This window comes from Lissotriton helveticus, chromosome 3_1 (assembly GCF_964261635.1).
Source record: "Lissotriton helveticus chromosome 3_1, aLisHel1.1, whole genome shotgun sequence".
In the NCBI taxonomy this organism is placed as follows: Eukaryota; Metazoa; Chordata; class Amphibia; order Caudata; family Salamandridae; genus Lissotriton; species Lissotriton helveticus.
The window spans coordinates 1344000484-1344016985 of NC_136061.1; the positions used below are offsets into that span (position 1 = coordinate 1344000484).

The 16502-nt window shown below is 47.2% G+C and overlaps 1 protein-coding gene across 6 annotated transcripts in view; it reads left to right on the top strand.

Annotated features, from left to right (window-relative positions):
- Positions 1-16502, top strand: part of MSANTD2 (Myb/SANT DNA binding domain containing 2) — a 1072267-nt gene that overhangs the window by 122587 nt on the left and 933178 nt on the right. Inside the window, exon 2 of one of the 6 annotated variants that reach the window (XM_078682000.1) lies at positions 14668-15827. The exons of 4 other annotated variants lie outside the window; for them this stretch is intronic. In XM_078682000.1, the coding sequence (XP_078538126.1) occupies positions 14668-14790 (123 nt within the window). In that variant the 3' untranslated portion in view covers positions 14791-15827. Of the gene's footprint in view, positions 1-5152; positions 7295-14667; positions 15828-16502 lie in introns of those variants that run through there. One more of the 6 variants, XM_078681998.1, reaches the window with a different exon arrangement.

Sequence of the window (16502 nt, forward strand, 5' to 3'; positions counted from 1 at the left end):
AGGCGACGCCGTACTCCGCGCTGGCGCGTGAGTATTCTAAAAGCTCAGGATTAAGTGAGAGCTGGTTTGACTGTCTGGGCGAAGCAAAGCCAGAAGATTTTTTTAATTGTTTACAGAAGGTTCCTGTGGAGAAAAGTAAAGAGTTATGTACAGTGGGGCGCAGAGGTTGGGTTTTATTGCATGCCTACCGTCACATTTTTGACAAATGTTTATCTCTGCAGCAGGAAAAGTTGGGCTTAGAAAAACAACTTGTTGAAGCTAAGAATATTTCTACGATGCTATCCTGTCAGAATAAGTTATTACAAGATAAGTTAGAAACATATCAGACGATAGCAGAGCGGGCTGCAGTCCGTGTTGCTGAATACAGATACAAAAAAATGAGAGGGCGAGTTAGTAAACGGAAGGTTCATTTAGCGATTGCCAAAGCAGGCTTAGATTTTGACCCATCAAATTGGGACTCTAACATCTGGGAATCGTCAGAATTCTCCTCAGAAGGAGAGCAGCCCTTGCAAGAGGAGGGAAGAGACGAGCAAGGAAAAAATGCTAAGAGTGGAAGCACAGCCCATTCTAAGACGGAATCTTCAAATTGCTCCAGGGAACCCGGATGGAGTCATGTTGAAAAGTTTGGGGGATTTTACCCAGCAAGAAATAAGTGATCTTTTAGCGAGGTTTAGACAGAAGCCTGGTGAGACGCTATTAGCTTGGATGGTGCGCCTCTATGATCATGGCGCTTCTGGGGTCATGTTAGATGAGGGGGACGCTGCCAAATTTTGTACTCTCAGTACTGATCCCACTGTGCAGGGATATTTTCGGACCTTCCATGGTGATGACCAAACTACCCTGTTGCAGCTAGCTGCACAGGGGTGTGTTCACAAGTACCCCACAGATTCTGACTGGCCTGGGAATGAAAAACCATGGTTTACCCTAAGAGATGCTTCGCAGAGAATTAAGGAGGAAGGGATGAAGCTGGCTGCTCTTGTAGGTGAGGCGCATAATTTAATGGGTCAGTTAATGACTGTGTCAATGCGGAACAAAATCATTCGTTTGGGGCCCCCTGCATACAAAGCTGTGGTAATGACTTTGTTAATTAATCAAACTGCCAATACCATAGGAGAAGTAGTCGAGGCAGTCCGTGAGCTGGGAGAGCTTGGAGAATGGGCCAAGCCAGACAGGGCTTCGCGCTCAGAGTCCCGTACTGATAACAACAGAGTGACCAGACGTGATATGTTCTTGGCGCTGTTAAAGGATGGGGTGTCAAGGAGTGAGATTGATGGTATTGAGACCAAAAGCATGTTGGAGATGTACCGTAAGCAAGGACTGGATAGGAAGAAGGGGAGTAGGCATGTGAATAGAAAGGATAACAAGAAAGTGAGTCGCAGAGATGCAGAGCCTGAGGAGAAGCCTGAAAAAGCAGGTCAGGAGAGAGAGAGAGGGAATCTCATGTGAGAGTGACAAAAGAGAAAGGTTGGGACCGAGATTGCACAGATTCAGATGGGGACCGGGAAGAGGAGGAGTTGTTCCCTGAGGGTTACCCAACATTGTATTCAGATCTGCGCCGGGACCTGTGCCGGGCAGATGCAGAGCTGCGCAGGTGAAAATTAGATTAGGAAATTGGCCAAGCTCCGGTGATGGGATGGGCTCGCAAAGATAATAGACCACATGTGAGGGTTGAGATCTATTGGAAAAATAGAAATGTTCAGGAGGTGCGGGCTTTGGTAGACACCGGAGCGGAGGCCACATTGATACATGGCAATCCACGGAAATTTAAAGGACAAATTTTTACTATCACAGGTTTGGGAGGACCGGAAACACCAGCAGTGCAAACGGTAATTCAAATGAAAATAGGAAGACTTCCCCAGAGAGCATACACTGTTTTGATTGTGCCTATTCCCGAGTACATTATTGGCATTGACATTCTGAAAGGTATGACCCTATACTTAGATGATGAATGCTATCAGTTTGGGTCAAAGCAGTACTTCTCAGTGGCTGCTGGGTGGGTGGGACGCTTGACAATTCCCCCAGTGAAGGTGCCCCAAGCAACAAAAGTGGTTCACATAAAGCAGTACAGGATTTCAGGGGGACATGATGAGATTACTGCAACCATTCGGGACTTGGTGGAGGCGGGGGTGGGGAGACCGATTACCACAGCGTGGAATAATCCCGTGTGGCCCTTGCGCAAACCTGACGGAAGCTGGCGCATGACAGTTGATTACCGCAAGCTTAATAAGCATACACCCCCGTTGACAGCCGCGGTCCCAGACACCATCACCTTGATTGAGAAAATTCAGAAACACAATGGGACATGGTATGCGGCCCTTGATATTGCCAATGCTTTTTTCAGAATTCCAATTGCCCCTGAGTGTCAGGAACAATTCGCATTCTCATGGAATGGTAGGCAGTACTCGTTTCAATCTCTTCCTATGGGGTATTTACATAGTCCCACGATCTGTCACCGGCTGGTGGCAGAACATTTGGACGAGGTGTCAATCATTTCTGGAGTGCAACTTTGCCATTACATTGATGATGTGTTGATTCAAGGAGAGACCCAAGAGCAGGTGCAGGCCCAACTAGACAGAGTGGTAGAGCACTTGCAAAGCAAAGGGTGGGTGATTAACCCCGAGAAGGTGCAGGGACCCTCTCAGAGTGTGAAGTTTTTAGGCATTCAGTGGCATCAGGGTCACAGGGAAGTGCTGCCACAAGTGAGGCAAAAGATCAAAGAGTTTGCAGTGCCAAAAAACAGGAAGGAAGCGCAGCGTTTCATTGGATTGTTTGGTTTTTGGAGACAGCACATTCCCCATTTGAGTCCGATTTTGGCCCCTCTGTACAAGGTAACGCGGAAGAAGCATGAGTTTGAGTGGGGGGAGGCACAGCAACAGGCGTTTGAGTCAGCGAAGGAGGCTATACAGCGTGCCTTGGATTTATGGCCCATACGAGAGGGAAGCATTGATTTAAATGTAACTGTCCAGGATCAGTATGCAACCTGGAGCCTGTGGCACAAGCAGGGGAGACAGAAAGTGCCCCTAGGGTTTTGAACAAAGAAATTACCTGATGCTGGAGAGCGGTACACTCCTTTTGAGAAGCAGTTGTTGGCATGTTATTGGGCTCTGGTGGATACCGAGCAGCTGACCCTAGGGCACAATGTGTTTTTGAGACCTGAGATAACTATCATGCAATGGGTGATGAGCTCACCCAAGACACACAGGATTGGGCATGCACAGGAGGCTAGTGTCATAAAGTGGAAGTGGTACATACAAGACAGAGCGCGAGTTGGTCCTAAGGGTACCGCCGTGCTGCATGAGCAAGTGGCACAGACTCCTGTAGCAGGTGCAGAAATGTTGCAAGATGTACCTAAAGTGCGAGAGTCCCCGGTGAAATGGGGTGGGCCTTTTTCAAAGTTGTCAGCGGAGGACAAAAAGCATGTGTGGTTTACAGATGGCTCAGCCAGATATGTGGGGACTAAGAGACATTGGAAGGCAGTGTCATACCATCCATTGACCAACAAGGTGTTGTCAACTACTGGAGAGGGGAGAAGTAGTCAGTTTGCAGAATTGTATGCGATTTACCAGGCGTTAAAGCAAGAGCTCCCTGGTACATGTCACATTGACACTGATTCATGGTCTACGGCCAATGGGTTAGCCACTTGGCTTCCCACATGGCATGCTCACAATTGGATGATTCACAACAGGCAGGTCTGGGGAAAGGGGTTGTGGCAGGAAATTTGGGAATTGTTGTCACAGAGTACAGTTACAGTGTATCATGTCGATGCTCATTGCCCGACTGACTCACTAGAGCGTTGGTGCAATTCCCTTGCAGACCAAGAAGCGAAAATTCATGAAGCTGAGGTGGAAACGCAGGATTCTGACTTGGTGGGCATTGCTAAATGGGCGCACCAGAAAAGTGGACATTTGGGCGAGCGAGCCACTAGCAGGTGGGCTGAAGGTAGAGGGATGTATATTCCCCTAGATTTGATTAAGACTGCAATCGTTCACTGTCCTGTTTGTCAGCATACTCAGCACAGACCAGTTCCACAGGTAGTGAGAGGCCAGTTAGGCAGAGGGAAGTTACCAGGGCAGATATGGCAAATTGATTTCATCGGGCCGATGCCAATGAGTCGAGGATGTCAGTGTGCATGCATGGTGGTGGATACCTATTCTGGCTATCTCATCGCCTTTCCATGCAAGAGAGCAACCCAGTCTAACACTCTGAAAACGTTGAATTTGTTGATCTTGTATTATGGATTCCATTGCAGGCCCAAAGTGACAATGGGTCACATTTTAAAGGAAAGATTGTGCAAGATTTTTGTGTGCAGCATAACATTGAATGGATCTATCACATACCCTATTATCCACAGGCAGTAGGTTTGATTGAGAGAATGAATGGTTTGCTGAAAGAGCAGTTGAAAAAGTTGTCTGATGGGTCATTGAAGGAGTGGAGGGATCATTTGTCTGATGCATTGCAGATTTTAAACAACCGACCCCTTGCTGATGCAGAGACTCCTTTGATGAGCATGTTGACCCCAGCTTTGCAGATTAAGCCCCATGTGGCCACAAACACGATTCTGTATTGGGAGACAGCTCCCGGAGCTTTGGCTCCATATCGTGCCACACCAGAAGCTGCCGGTCTTGATTTACATGCTTTGAAACTTTATCGATTGCAACCACTAGACATTACCTTGATTGAGACAGGAATTGGAGTTCAAATCCCCCCAGAGCATTTCGGACTAATTGCTCCTCGATCTGGGCTTGCCCTTAAAGGCATCCAGGTTTTAGGAGGGGTGGTCGATGCCGATTACCAGGGGGAGATCAAAGTTGTCCTATTGAACAGTGGAAACAATGATCTGATTGTGCAACCCGGTGACCGTGTTGCCCAAATGGTCATCATGCCGGTTTATGGAGGAAATGTCATGAAGGGGGTGGCCCCAGCCCTTCTAACTGTGCGAGGAAAGGGCGGGTTTGGATCTACTGACAAGAACCCATGGGCGAAATTGTGGGTGGAGTCCCCAAACAAACCTCTTGAACCTGCAGAATTGATCGCTAAGGGCAAGGATAATGTCCTAGTCATCATGAAACCCGGACAGGAAAAGTGGGAAAATGTACCTGCTGAAAAATGTTATTTGCGAGAGTGATTATACCAGTTTGTTTTCTGTTTCTAGATCACAGTATGGCTTGCCACTGCGATGCTTGCGCGGTCGGTGTTTGGGCGTGTCCGGAGGGGTCCGGGAGGGCCCGGGGATGCCGAAGGGGATCAACCGCCCTCGGATGACAGCTTTATTGCAGCAACCGGATAACATCTGGACCTACTTGGCCGGGAATGTGCTGAACACTTCCCACTTCTGTATGAGAAATCTTCAGAGTACAGCTGATATAATATCCGCCTGTCTTGTCGCCGTACCTACCCCTGCACATGTGCTCCTACACATCTTCAACCAAACTAACTTTGATGGGGTAGTGGAGGAAAGTGATGTTCGAACACATCTGAGTCTTTATTAGTACTGTCGCTTTTGCCCGGAGGTTACAGATAGCCTCTGGAGGAACATGACGAGTATTGTTACTTACAATATCTCTACTGGAGATGTTTGCTATCAACTAACTTGTGACTCTGCCCAAATTGGCAAGTGTGGCCAATTGAAACTAGAGAAAAGCAAACAATTGACCCCTGATCAACAAACATTATGTCATTCACGACGTGACAGTTTTTGTAATAATGTTACCAATGATATGGTTTGTAATCACACAGTATTAGCCACTAGTCATGTTAACCATGTGAAATTACCTAAAGGATGGGTGTTCTCGTGTGGTAATATTTCATACACTTACATACCAGCTAATATAACTGGAGGACCTTGTGCCTTATCACGATTAAGCCTTATGCTTTTTCCCATGCATTCTGTGACACGTATTCGCTCTTCTAGAGCCGCTATTCAATTACCTGAGGATTGTGACTCCAATATTGACTTGCTTTCTAGAACAGAATATACTAGTTTGCCACTTTCCATTGTAGGAGTGCCAGGACTGTCCGTTTATAATGCCAGGACAATTGCAAAGCTTGCCTGTTTAATAGTGAAAAATGTCAATCATACTTCTGCCGCTTTAGCTGAATTATTATTATTAGATGTTCAAGGAACAAGAAAAGCTGTTTTGCAGAATAGGGCAGCTGTGGACTATTTGTTGCTAAAACATAACCACCGTTGCGAGGACTTTGATGGGCTCTGTTGTTTCAATTTATCTGATCATTCTATATCTATCCATGCACATATTAATGCTTTAAAAGATTTAGTGAAAAGAGTTACCCAAGACATTGAATAAGGATGGTGGGATTGGTTGTTTGGATGGCTGCCTAATTTTGGACAGCTTCGGTATATCTTGGGTGTTATTATAGTCATTATTTGCATTTTTATTTCATTATGTTGTTGCATTCAATGCATTCCTAATCTTGTCTCCCTTTTTAGCCCCAGATCCATGGTATTTAGGCCAATGGGGTATGATAGGTGAATCGAAGGTCAAGGGGCGGAATGTACTGCATTTGCCATTTTACACGTGCTAAATTACATGTTGACCTCGATTCCATGCAATGCTCTGATATTTTATTTCATCGCACTTCCATTTTGTGCTGCTTTGCCCTGTAGTTACACTTAAGCAGTAACATAAACATGTTTTTCACGTAAACCAGTACAGATGGGTGCGAGGCATCTCGTGAGGATGCCTCGTGAGGTTATCGTGTACCTTCAGAGTGTTTTTCATGCATTCCATACTTATCTCTAGGACATAGGGAGGATAGCCGTACAGAGCTCCAAGGCCATAGAATAGGGAATGGAATGTCTTTGGCCTCAGCATAGCCCAAGCAGAATCTGGGCAGGTCTGTCTGGGCAGGTCTGATGCAGAGATGAGGGCCAGCACCTGTGAATAGAGGGTCGAGAGCGCCTGCTAGAGGCTTCTCGAACAGGTTGATTTAAACTATAAAAAGCGGTGTCTGTGGGGTGGAGCTCAGGAACTCAGTCTTGGAGTGGACGCACTCGCGGGACAACGTTGGTGCCCGAAGAGATTACTCCCCCCTGAGCCCCGGTCTATGGGTTCCCGACTTGGTGTTCAGTGCTTGGCCCAGGGATGTCGAAGTCTCTGGTGCTGCAAATTAATCTGGTGAGGTGCTTTGTACATTAACTGTTTATATCATATTTATGTATATAGTGTGGTATATTCATTGTTTATTGCCTTTCACTCGGTGCCCAAGAATTTATTAGTTTCAGTGACTTATTGCCTTTGCCTACAATATTAATAAAACTCATTTTTCACCTCCAGAGGAGTGTTGGAGTTTCTGTGTAAGTGATGTGCATAAGTTCAGATTACGCAAGTGGGCAAAGCAATACAGGGGGGCGGGCCATCAACACGTCATCATCAGCATAAGATGCCCAGCCAAGCAAAAGAGGATCTGGGACAAATAGTTGGACCAATTGGGATGAGTGGCTCTGATGTTTACCTATATACATGATTGCACTGTTTATGCGCTGTGGATGGGGACCCATATGCATGTTTGTGCACAATCATTACAGGCACACTCTGAAGTTCCACAGACGGATGATCAAACGTGCTGTACTGGTGTTTTTGTTTCCTTAAAAATCAAAGTTGATTATCAAAAAAAAATTGTACTGGTAAAAAAGAGCCTTGGATCTTGGGGACATCGGAAGTGGTAGTGAGTAAGAAGGGGTGGAGATTGGGAATACATATATAATAAATAGGAGTGGGTCTAAAACACAGCCTTGCTTCACGCCTTTCATGATGTCAACATCTTCTGGCACTTCCCCTTTAGTGTCCATTCTGATTCTTGCTTTCATGCCTCTGTGCAAGTATGCCAAACAGTGAACTAGTGCTGCATCCAAGCCAATGGAAATTAATATGGACCACAGCTTTGAACAGTTTACACTGTCAAATGCTGTGGCCAAATCCGTGAAGGCCAGGTATACTGGGAATTTTTTGGCTATAGTATATTTCCCAATGATTAACTTAAGGTTAATGCACCGCTCATTGTGCCTCTCTTAGGTCTAAAACCAATCTGATTAGTTTAAGGTATTAAGTTAGCTTTAACCCAGTCGTTAATACAATTATATAGGGCCCGCCTAATTTTTATAATGAAGTGTCAATTAATGAAATGGGCCTTTAGCATCTGTGCTGGGAACGGTCCCTCTTTTTAAAAATGGGTGTTATGGAGGTCGGCCAAATCGCAGGCAGAGAGGCGAAAGCAAGACTATCATAACATTCAGCAATAGTGGTACCTAAAAGTCACTCTGGTGCAGTGCCTCGTCTAACTCTTCCAGAAACAATTGTGCAGAGATATGGTTGAGGTCAGACATAATGTCGGCGGTAAAATAGGCCTCCCATTCCGGACTTGAAATTTTACAATTAATCCTAGACTCTTAATTGCTTAGATTGTTTCATCTCTTTAACAGCAGCCCAGAAAAGTTTATTATTCTTAATATTTGTGGCTGCGATAAGGGTGTCCCATTGTTGATCAAGTATTTCCGCTTTCCTGGTAGTCATGGCCCGCTTATACTGCTTGCTGGCTTCAGCCGCGATCAAGGGGTTCTTTGGGAAAGCCTTCTCAAAGCAGCTGTTGGTTGGTAGCGGAACACTCCCAATTGAACAAGCATGGACTACCAGTTAATTCGCAGGTTGGTACCATCAACTCTTTTAAGGTCTCGCGTGGCGTACTGCGCACATGCGCAGTTGAGCTCGTGAGATTTTATGTCTTAGAGTGAGTTTCAATAGCGAGGGTAAAGCCCCGCCCCTCTTCTCCATTGGCTGGCCTCCTAAACGGTGGCCAGCCATTGGAGAAGAGGTTGCCATGACACATTTCTTTCTCTTTAAGCCCCGTCCTTTTCAGATTGGGTACCTTGCCTTACTGCTGAAGTAAAAGGTTTCTCATCTTCTTTATGGGTCCAGATGGTCCCATAAAGAAGATAAGGAACCTTTCAACCCAGCTGGAAGTCGGGGCTCCCAGTCTAAAAGGGACGGGGCTTAGAGACAAAAGGCTGTGTGAAAGCCAAAGTGTGTGTACTGAAAATGTTTTCAGTGTACACGGTATGAGTGTTACTTAACACCTTTGCTGTGCTGAACGTTCCGCGCTGGTTCGGAACGTTCTATTGCGCGGGCGGGGCCGGAACGTTCAACGGACGTGCGCAGCACTACCAAGGTAGTGCACACGACGTCCGCCAAACGTGCGCCTCACTTAAGGGGATAATTCGTGACAATATCACATACCATAGGACTCGTTTGTTCATAATAAACTATCCCCTTGTCTATTCGCCCCAGTGAAATACGATTCTCTGTGCTGTGTGGTGTCCACACTGATGCCGTTTTGAAACGTGCTGTTTAAGAGTGCTGTGCTCTTTCCCCTCGTGTGCAGTGGCTGTGCAGATCAACTGTGCTATGAGGCACCGCCAGGAGGCGAGCAGTGTGTAGTTTTCATGGTGAGGCATATTTCCAGGCTGCTTGTAGCGCACCATGGTGTACAGCAGTGCGCTGTGTGGCGCCCCCTGCCGCGCTCCCTGTGATGTGTGTTTCACCCTCGGGTGTGCTCCTAGTGTTATGAAACGACTCCTCAGAGATGCAGGGGAGCAGGCTATCTCAGGGGCGTAACACAGGCCCCCACAGCCCACGTGGTGCGGGGCGGCCCAAAGCTCCAAGGGACCCCCTCGGCACTGAACTCTGGCCAGGAGAGCTCCTGATTGAGCCCGGAGGGGGCCCCCATAAGTACTGTGCAGGGAGGCCCCTTCACTTTTTGTTACCCCAGTGGGCTATCTATTGCGCCGCTCAGTGGAGGGAAGGCGCAGTGGCTTAACAAAAGCCCCCATTGGGGAGACTTCTGGCACTGGCCTGACGGCGTCTGAGTGGGTCCGGAGAGTAAGGCACACATAGTAGTTTGCAGGGGGGGGGTTTCAAGTTTGGTTACGCCACTCAGCGTGCTATTGTGAGCTTGTTTTTGCGATCTGCCTGAGCTTGCCAGGCTATCCATTCTAAATCGAGGGCTCAAAGTGTGAAGAATGAATGTAGCGCTTTATTCTGTGGTGTCAGTCCACGGGACTCCCCGTGCCGAATGGTAGGAACCCTCTCCATTGCATAAGACCTGTGCAGTACAGATAGCCTTTGGTTTGTGAGGCTCCGTCTTGGGCTGCTGTGTGCTGTGCTTTGTATGGTACTTATGCTTTTAAGTACCCCTGATTGAGTGCAGCGTGTGCTATGCAAGCCCCCGTGGATGTGCGTGGTCCTGGGATTGATGGGGTGGTACTGTGTGGCTCCGCTTGGCGGGGACAAGAGTGCTGCGCATCACGCGCACAGCACTGCGACCCCTCCCGTAGACCAGTGCTTGTTGTGTTTTTTTCAGCGCATGCTAGTAGTGAGGGTGGTCAAGCACCACCCTTTGATTACACGCCTCCTCACTCACACTGACAGCCCTCCAATCCCCGCCCAACAGCTTGGCCAGCAGCACCAGCCCCAACCCCAGCCCAACAGAGAGCAGAGCAGCGCGTGGCACTCACGCCACACAGCACGGCACAGGGACCAAGCAGCAGAACACACGGAGCAGGTAGCGCAGCACAGGGACCATGCGCACTGCACAAGGACCGTGCAGCAGAGCGGAAGAACAAGAAAGCACAAGGCTGGGACCAATCAGCAGAGCCATGAACCAGGCAACGTAGGACAGGGACCAGGTAATATAGTACAGGGACCAATCAGCAGAGCAAGGACCAGGCAACGTAACACAGGGACCAGGTAACATCGCACAGGGACCAGGTAACATCGCACAGGGACCAGGTAACATCGCACAGGGACCAGGTAACATCGCACAGGGACCAGGTAACATCGCACAGGGACCAGGTAACCTCGCACAGGGACCAGGCAACATCACACAGGGACCAGATGACAGAGCACAGGGACCAATCAGCAGAGCAAGGACCAGGCAACATAGTACAGGGACCACGTAACATAGTACAGGGACCAGGCAAAATAGCACAGGAACCAGGTAACATTGTACAGGGACCAGGCAACATAGCACAGGGACCAGGCGACATAGCACAGGGACCAGGCGACATAGCACTGGGACCAGGCGACATAGCACTGGGACCAGGCGACATAGCACTGGGACCAGGCGACATAGCACTGGGACCAGGCGACATAGCACTGGGACCAGGCGACATAGCACTGGGACCAGGCGACATAGCACTGGGACCAGGAGACATAGCACAGGGAGCAGGCGGCAGAGCACAGGGACCAGGCGCCATAGCACAGACAAGTGACGGCAGCACAACACAACGATCAGGGAAAAGGAACAAGGCAACAGAGCTCGCTATCCAGGCAGGAGAGCAGAGCACAGAAGACGAGTGGGCAGCATTGCATAGAGGCTAGCTAGGCAGCAGGGCACAGGGAGCAGAGGACCAGACAGCATGAAACAGGAGACGGGCGGACAATAGTAACTGAGGCTTGACAACAGATCGACGCACACCAAGTCCGGGTCCTAATAGGTAACCTCTCTCTTCTCTCTCTCCTCTCTCTCTCTCACTCTCACTCTCACTCTCACTCTCACTCTCTCACTCTCACACACACACCCCACTGGCTCAAACTGATCCGGTTTGAAGCATGCCCCCTGGAGCGCGACAGTGCGGGAGGGGCTCGGCGTTAAAATGCGAGCAGCCATCTAATTAGAAAGCAGCCTTGGCTGCGTGTTGTCTTCAGGGGATCAGCTCTACTTTAGTGTGTGTTGTGTTTGCGCTTGTGTGTGTTGCACATTCTTCATTAGCCTCCTGATGGTCACAGTTGAGTCTTGGGCACCCAAAGGACTGTGTTTTTATAGGCAGTCTCCAAAAGCAGGGGCGGCTGGTGACATTTGAAAGTGGTGGGGGAACAAACTGATTTGCATACTGCACTGTAGCGAGCGGGCCCGAACCCCATAAGGGGGGGTTTGGTGGGGGTACCGCTCCCCCACCCCCCGGAAAATTTACACAAAAAGAAGAAAAATCTTGCATTTTCAAGCAAATTTGAGAAAGCAGGAAGGTTAATAAAGCAATTTTGAAAGTGCAGTTATTACATTAATAGATGGCATAACATAGGTAGCTGCTTATTCGGTATAACCACAGAGCTTCATACATTCCATCCTATTACGCTCAGGTGCTGAATTCAGACTATAAGACTTTCATGAAAATCTCAGCTCTAAGAGTAGAAGAAGTTGCACAGCAGTTGGGAAACAGCCTTCACTAAGCATTGGGAAACACGCCTTCCCTTTACCACGTTTCCATTAGAACGCATTCAGTGTGATAATTAAGGGAGCAGAGCGCATGGAAAACCTATTTAGTAATGGGCCGAGCAAAACACAACGAACAAATTAACTTCTTTCATCTCCTTTATTTCAAACCATTTAAAACTGCTATGATCCTGCTAGGTGGTGAGGGAGGTACCAGGAAGGAGATTTATCCGGTCATGTGTACTCTTTGGGCATGGAAGACCCTTGCCAAGCATGCACAGAGAGAAAATATATATGCACCAGACATGCTGATTGCTGCACACCTTGGTATCACTGTGGCGCAGGAGCGTGGGGCCCTAGCTGTTCTACAAAATGCAGGGGTTACCAAACTTGGCGACATATATTTGAATGGGTCCTTTTTGTCACTGGCTGATTTTCAGGCTGGTCACCAGTACTATGCAATGCTTGGGTCCACAAACACCAAACTGCGCTTGGCAGTGCGATCCTTATACCCCAAGTTCCCTACAGAGCCCAAGATTCTGAAAGCACTACAGGCGATTTTAACAGGAAGGGAAAGTAGAGGGCTGATCACCAGACTATATAAAGCTTCCCAAAGGGAAAATGACTGGTCGGACTCCTCCTCATTCGATAAATGGAATGAAGAGCTTGCGGACGGTCCACTTGACATGGGAAAGCTGGGAGTCCTGCTGCAAAGTGATGGGGTGCCTGACTGCCAATTGTAATCTTTCATTATACATTTTAATATCTGCATCAGTTGTATTACACCCCTGTGCAGCTGTTGAAATTTAGAATGAGGAAGGATGCAAGATGCACTAGGAACGGGCATGATGGGGCTAACTTTATGCACCTGGCATGGGAATGTGCTGTTATATTTGTTTTTTGGCAGCAAGTTGTAAAGGTGCTCACTGAAATAATACTTGAAAGGATTGAATGTACACCCAAACTGTGTCTGCTCGGGCTGGTAAAAAAGATTAAACCATGCAATAGACGTATTGTTGCCATACCTACTCTGTTTGCTAAACGTGCTGTCGCAATGCATTGGGTGCCAAGTAGGGCCCTACATTAATGAAGTGGATTCGAGATCTTCTGGACTGCAAAGAACAAACAAAGGTATATGCCGAGGAGCTACCTGCAACTTCCAGGCCTAAAGATCTTTGGGCGCCACTGACCGTATACCTGTTGGAAAACCCGCACTTGCTATAATTGCTTAGGAATAATTGGTTTGATGTGCTGAATGATTTAGATGTAAGACCTATTGAGCTACTGGAGGCTGCACTATATTGCATAAGTGTGATCATGTTACATATGCTCTGCCTGTTGGGTGTTCTGAGATGGGTTGGGGGAGGGATGTGGAATTGTTTAACAAAAAAAGTAAAATGTCTGCATTCTTTTTTGGTAAATCTCCTGTTATGCAGGGTGGGCCCTTTCGCACGCTGCTGGAAGAATCCTGAAATGCAATAAATATTTTTTTAAGTATATATCACTCTTAGATAGGTTCTTCCTTCTCTGGAAACGCCTTGAGGGTGTTCCAGATCCATTACGGCTAGAGCTGTGATAGTTGATGGTTTACAGAAGATTAGTATTGACTAGCACATATCTTAATGATTAATGTTGTAATTAATTACATAAAATGTGAAATATAACAAGTGAAATATATTTGTGTTATACCTGCTTGACTCACACCTCTTGTAGATCGTCTCCCAACAATGTAGAGCGTTCTGGTCTTTCACCTATATAAATACCACTACATACATACACTGAATAATTCAACCCCCTCAATTAGAGTTAATGTGAAGATACTGTATTAATACTGTATCTGGTAAGTGCCTAGTTCAAGAGCTAGAAAGGACAGTAATGCTGAGTGGTAGTGACACACATTTAGAAGAGCGGCTATTAGAACTGCATGACGGTCTACGAAATGGTGCTTGAGACAGTTTGTTCACCAATGTGGGGCAAGCAAAAGTTGAAAAGAAATTGTTGCAGAAATGTTTTCAGATATGCAGAATAAGTAATGATAGATGCTTCTCTCGTTAAAGATGGCCAATACTCTTTATCCTTCTATGTCTATATTTACATGCTTCATGCCTTTTCTCGCCGTGGGGCAGATTCTCATACTTTTATGCACAAAAAACAATGTGATCTTAAATCCTACTCAATCACAAAATCTGGGTTTGTGACATTTTACAATTATATAAAGTACACTTACAGTGGTGTAAAATCCATGTGTCAGATTTTCCAGCAACAAAAATTAAGGTAATGGGGAAGAGCAGGGGCCATTTCAGACTAGACTATAAGTACTCAAATATCCACAACTTTCACATTTGTTTGGGATTTTATAGGGTGTCAATATATTTTTCTGATTGCTATTTTCTGTCTTAATTTGTTTTGCTGTCTACATTTTGTGTCTTTATTTTTGCATAGAAACCTGAGCGACGTGCCCTGGGACCTACACGAATTGTTTGTCACTTAGAAATCACTGCAAGTCTCTTAGAAGTAATGCAAATCTCCAAATCACTAAAAAGCACGAAGAATCGCACAATATGAGATGATGGCCAGGAGGTCCAGACACCCGGACTCAAATCAACCTATTTCCTTGAATATAAATTAACTTCTGAACACAAAAATTGTATGAAAAAGCATATTTGTTCTGAAAGAAAGAAAATAAACAACTCACAATATAGATATACCAGCCAACTAAAAAAAAAAATATGTTGCCCAGCCCGTCTCTTCTCACAGTCAGCAACTAGTCGGAAATTCGGAATATAAACGAAATACTTAGTCCGAGTTACACAAAAAATACACAATCAAATGTACAACAAATATGCAGATAGACCAATGTTAAGAGGGCTACCAGACCCAGTGAGGTTAAAAATTCAACTGATACATTCCTTTGATCATCTTGTATTATTAATGCACAACAGTGCCCATGTAAACTCCACTGCCATCACGGAAGATGGCTGACTTTGCTCTTGCCTTAAGAGTCCAGCTGCTTCGCCCTCTTGGAGTATTTGCTAATGCAGGAGCCTCGACGCGACGGTAGGCCGAGTGAGCGGAGCACTGTGTGCACACCACTGAGATGCAGGATGTGAAGGCTGGGAAGCCAAGGCAGATGACATAGGTGGGGATGGGGAAGAAGCAGAGCGTCTGTGTTCACTGTGTCCCACCAGAGAGTGGAGGGACAGAGAGCAAATGACCTTCTAATCTTGCAAGCACACAATGGGATAAGATTATCATTTGATTGCCTCTGTATGGTATGTGCAAAAGGATTCTTGATGATCAATACCTTTTGTTGCACAAGTCAGCACTGCACAGAAAGTCGTGACGTTGGTGACGGTGAGGCGCCTCAGGGAGTCAGTCACGGTGACACGGACAGGGTCTCTGCTGCGCACGAGGTGTGGCGAGCTCCAGGGACTAACCACGCTACAACAAGAACTGACGTCACAGCAGCTAGCGCACACATCCTGGCATAATGGCCAATCACTGCATGGCTTGTGACAAGAAGTCACACAGTGATTGGCCATAACAATGCGGCTGAGGCAGTGTGTGCCACCCCCACGCGCGGCATCCAATGATGGATGCTGCGCAGTGGACCAGCCAATCCTGGCGCTGCATGCTGCGCCAGGATTGGCTAGGGGGCATATTTGCTGCTCGCCCAGTCGCCCTATGTAAACCCCAGGGGCTGCGGCTGGCTAAACCAGCACCCCCTGGTCCCGCTCTCTCTAAGGGGAACTTACAGTGCGCATGCTCAGGCAAGTTTCACACCAAATCGCACTTGCGCACTACGGTCTGCTGCAGCCTGAGTGTGTGGACTGTCTGTCACTCAAGCTGCAGCAGGCTGAGGCCACCACCCTGCGCACTCCGAAATCGCCGGGTGTGTCCCGGATTCCCAGAGGCGGTCAGGCGGATTGTATTTTAAATATTAGGATTGCTAATGCGCGGTGCACATTGACGACGCGACGCCGACGGTGGGTCCATGTGGCTAGTTGGGCTACGCCCCTACGCCCCAATGGACGCACCACGGCTGTCCAAAAGCATATTGTTATTTACTTAAGACAACATTCGTCAGCGGGCTTAATTTCTTAAACACTTGTGCCTTCGGTAGCAGACATCGCGTCAAGTATAGCACCTGAGGCCCGTGTTTAAGATGAGCTGTTCAGCTGTGTTGGAGATATTTAGGCGGGCAGACGTTACAGTAACGTAGGGTCTGTAACTTTAACTGATGCTATCCCAAGTACCATTTGTAAGCCATGTATGTA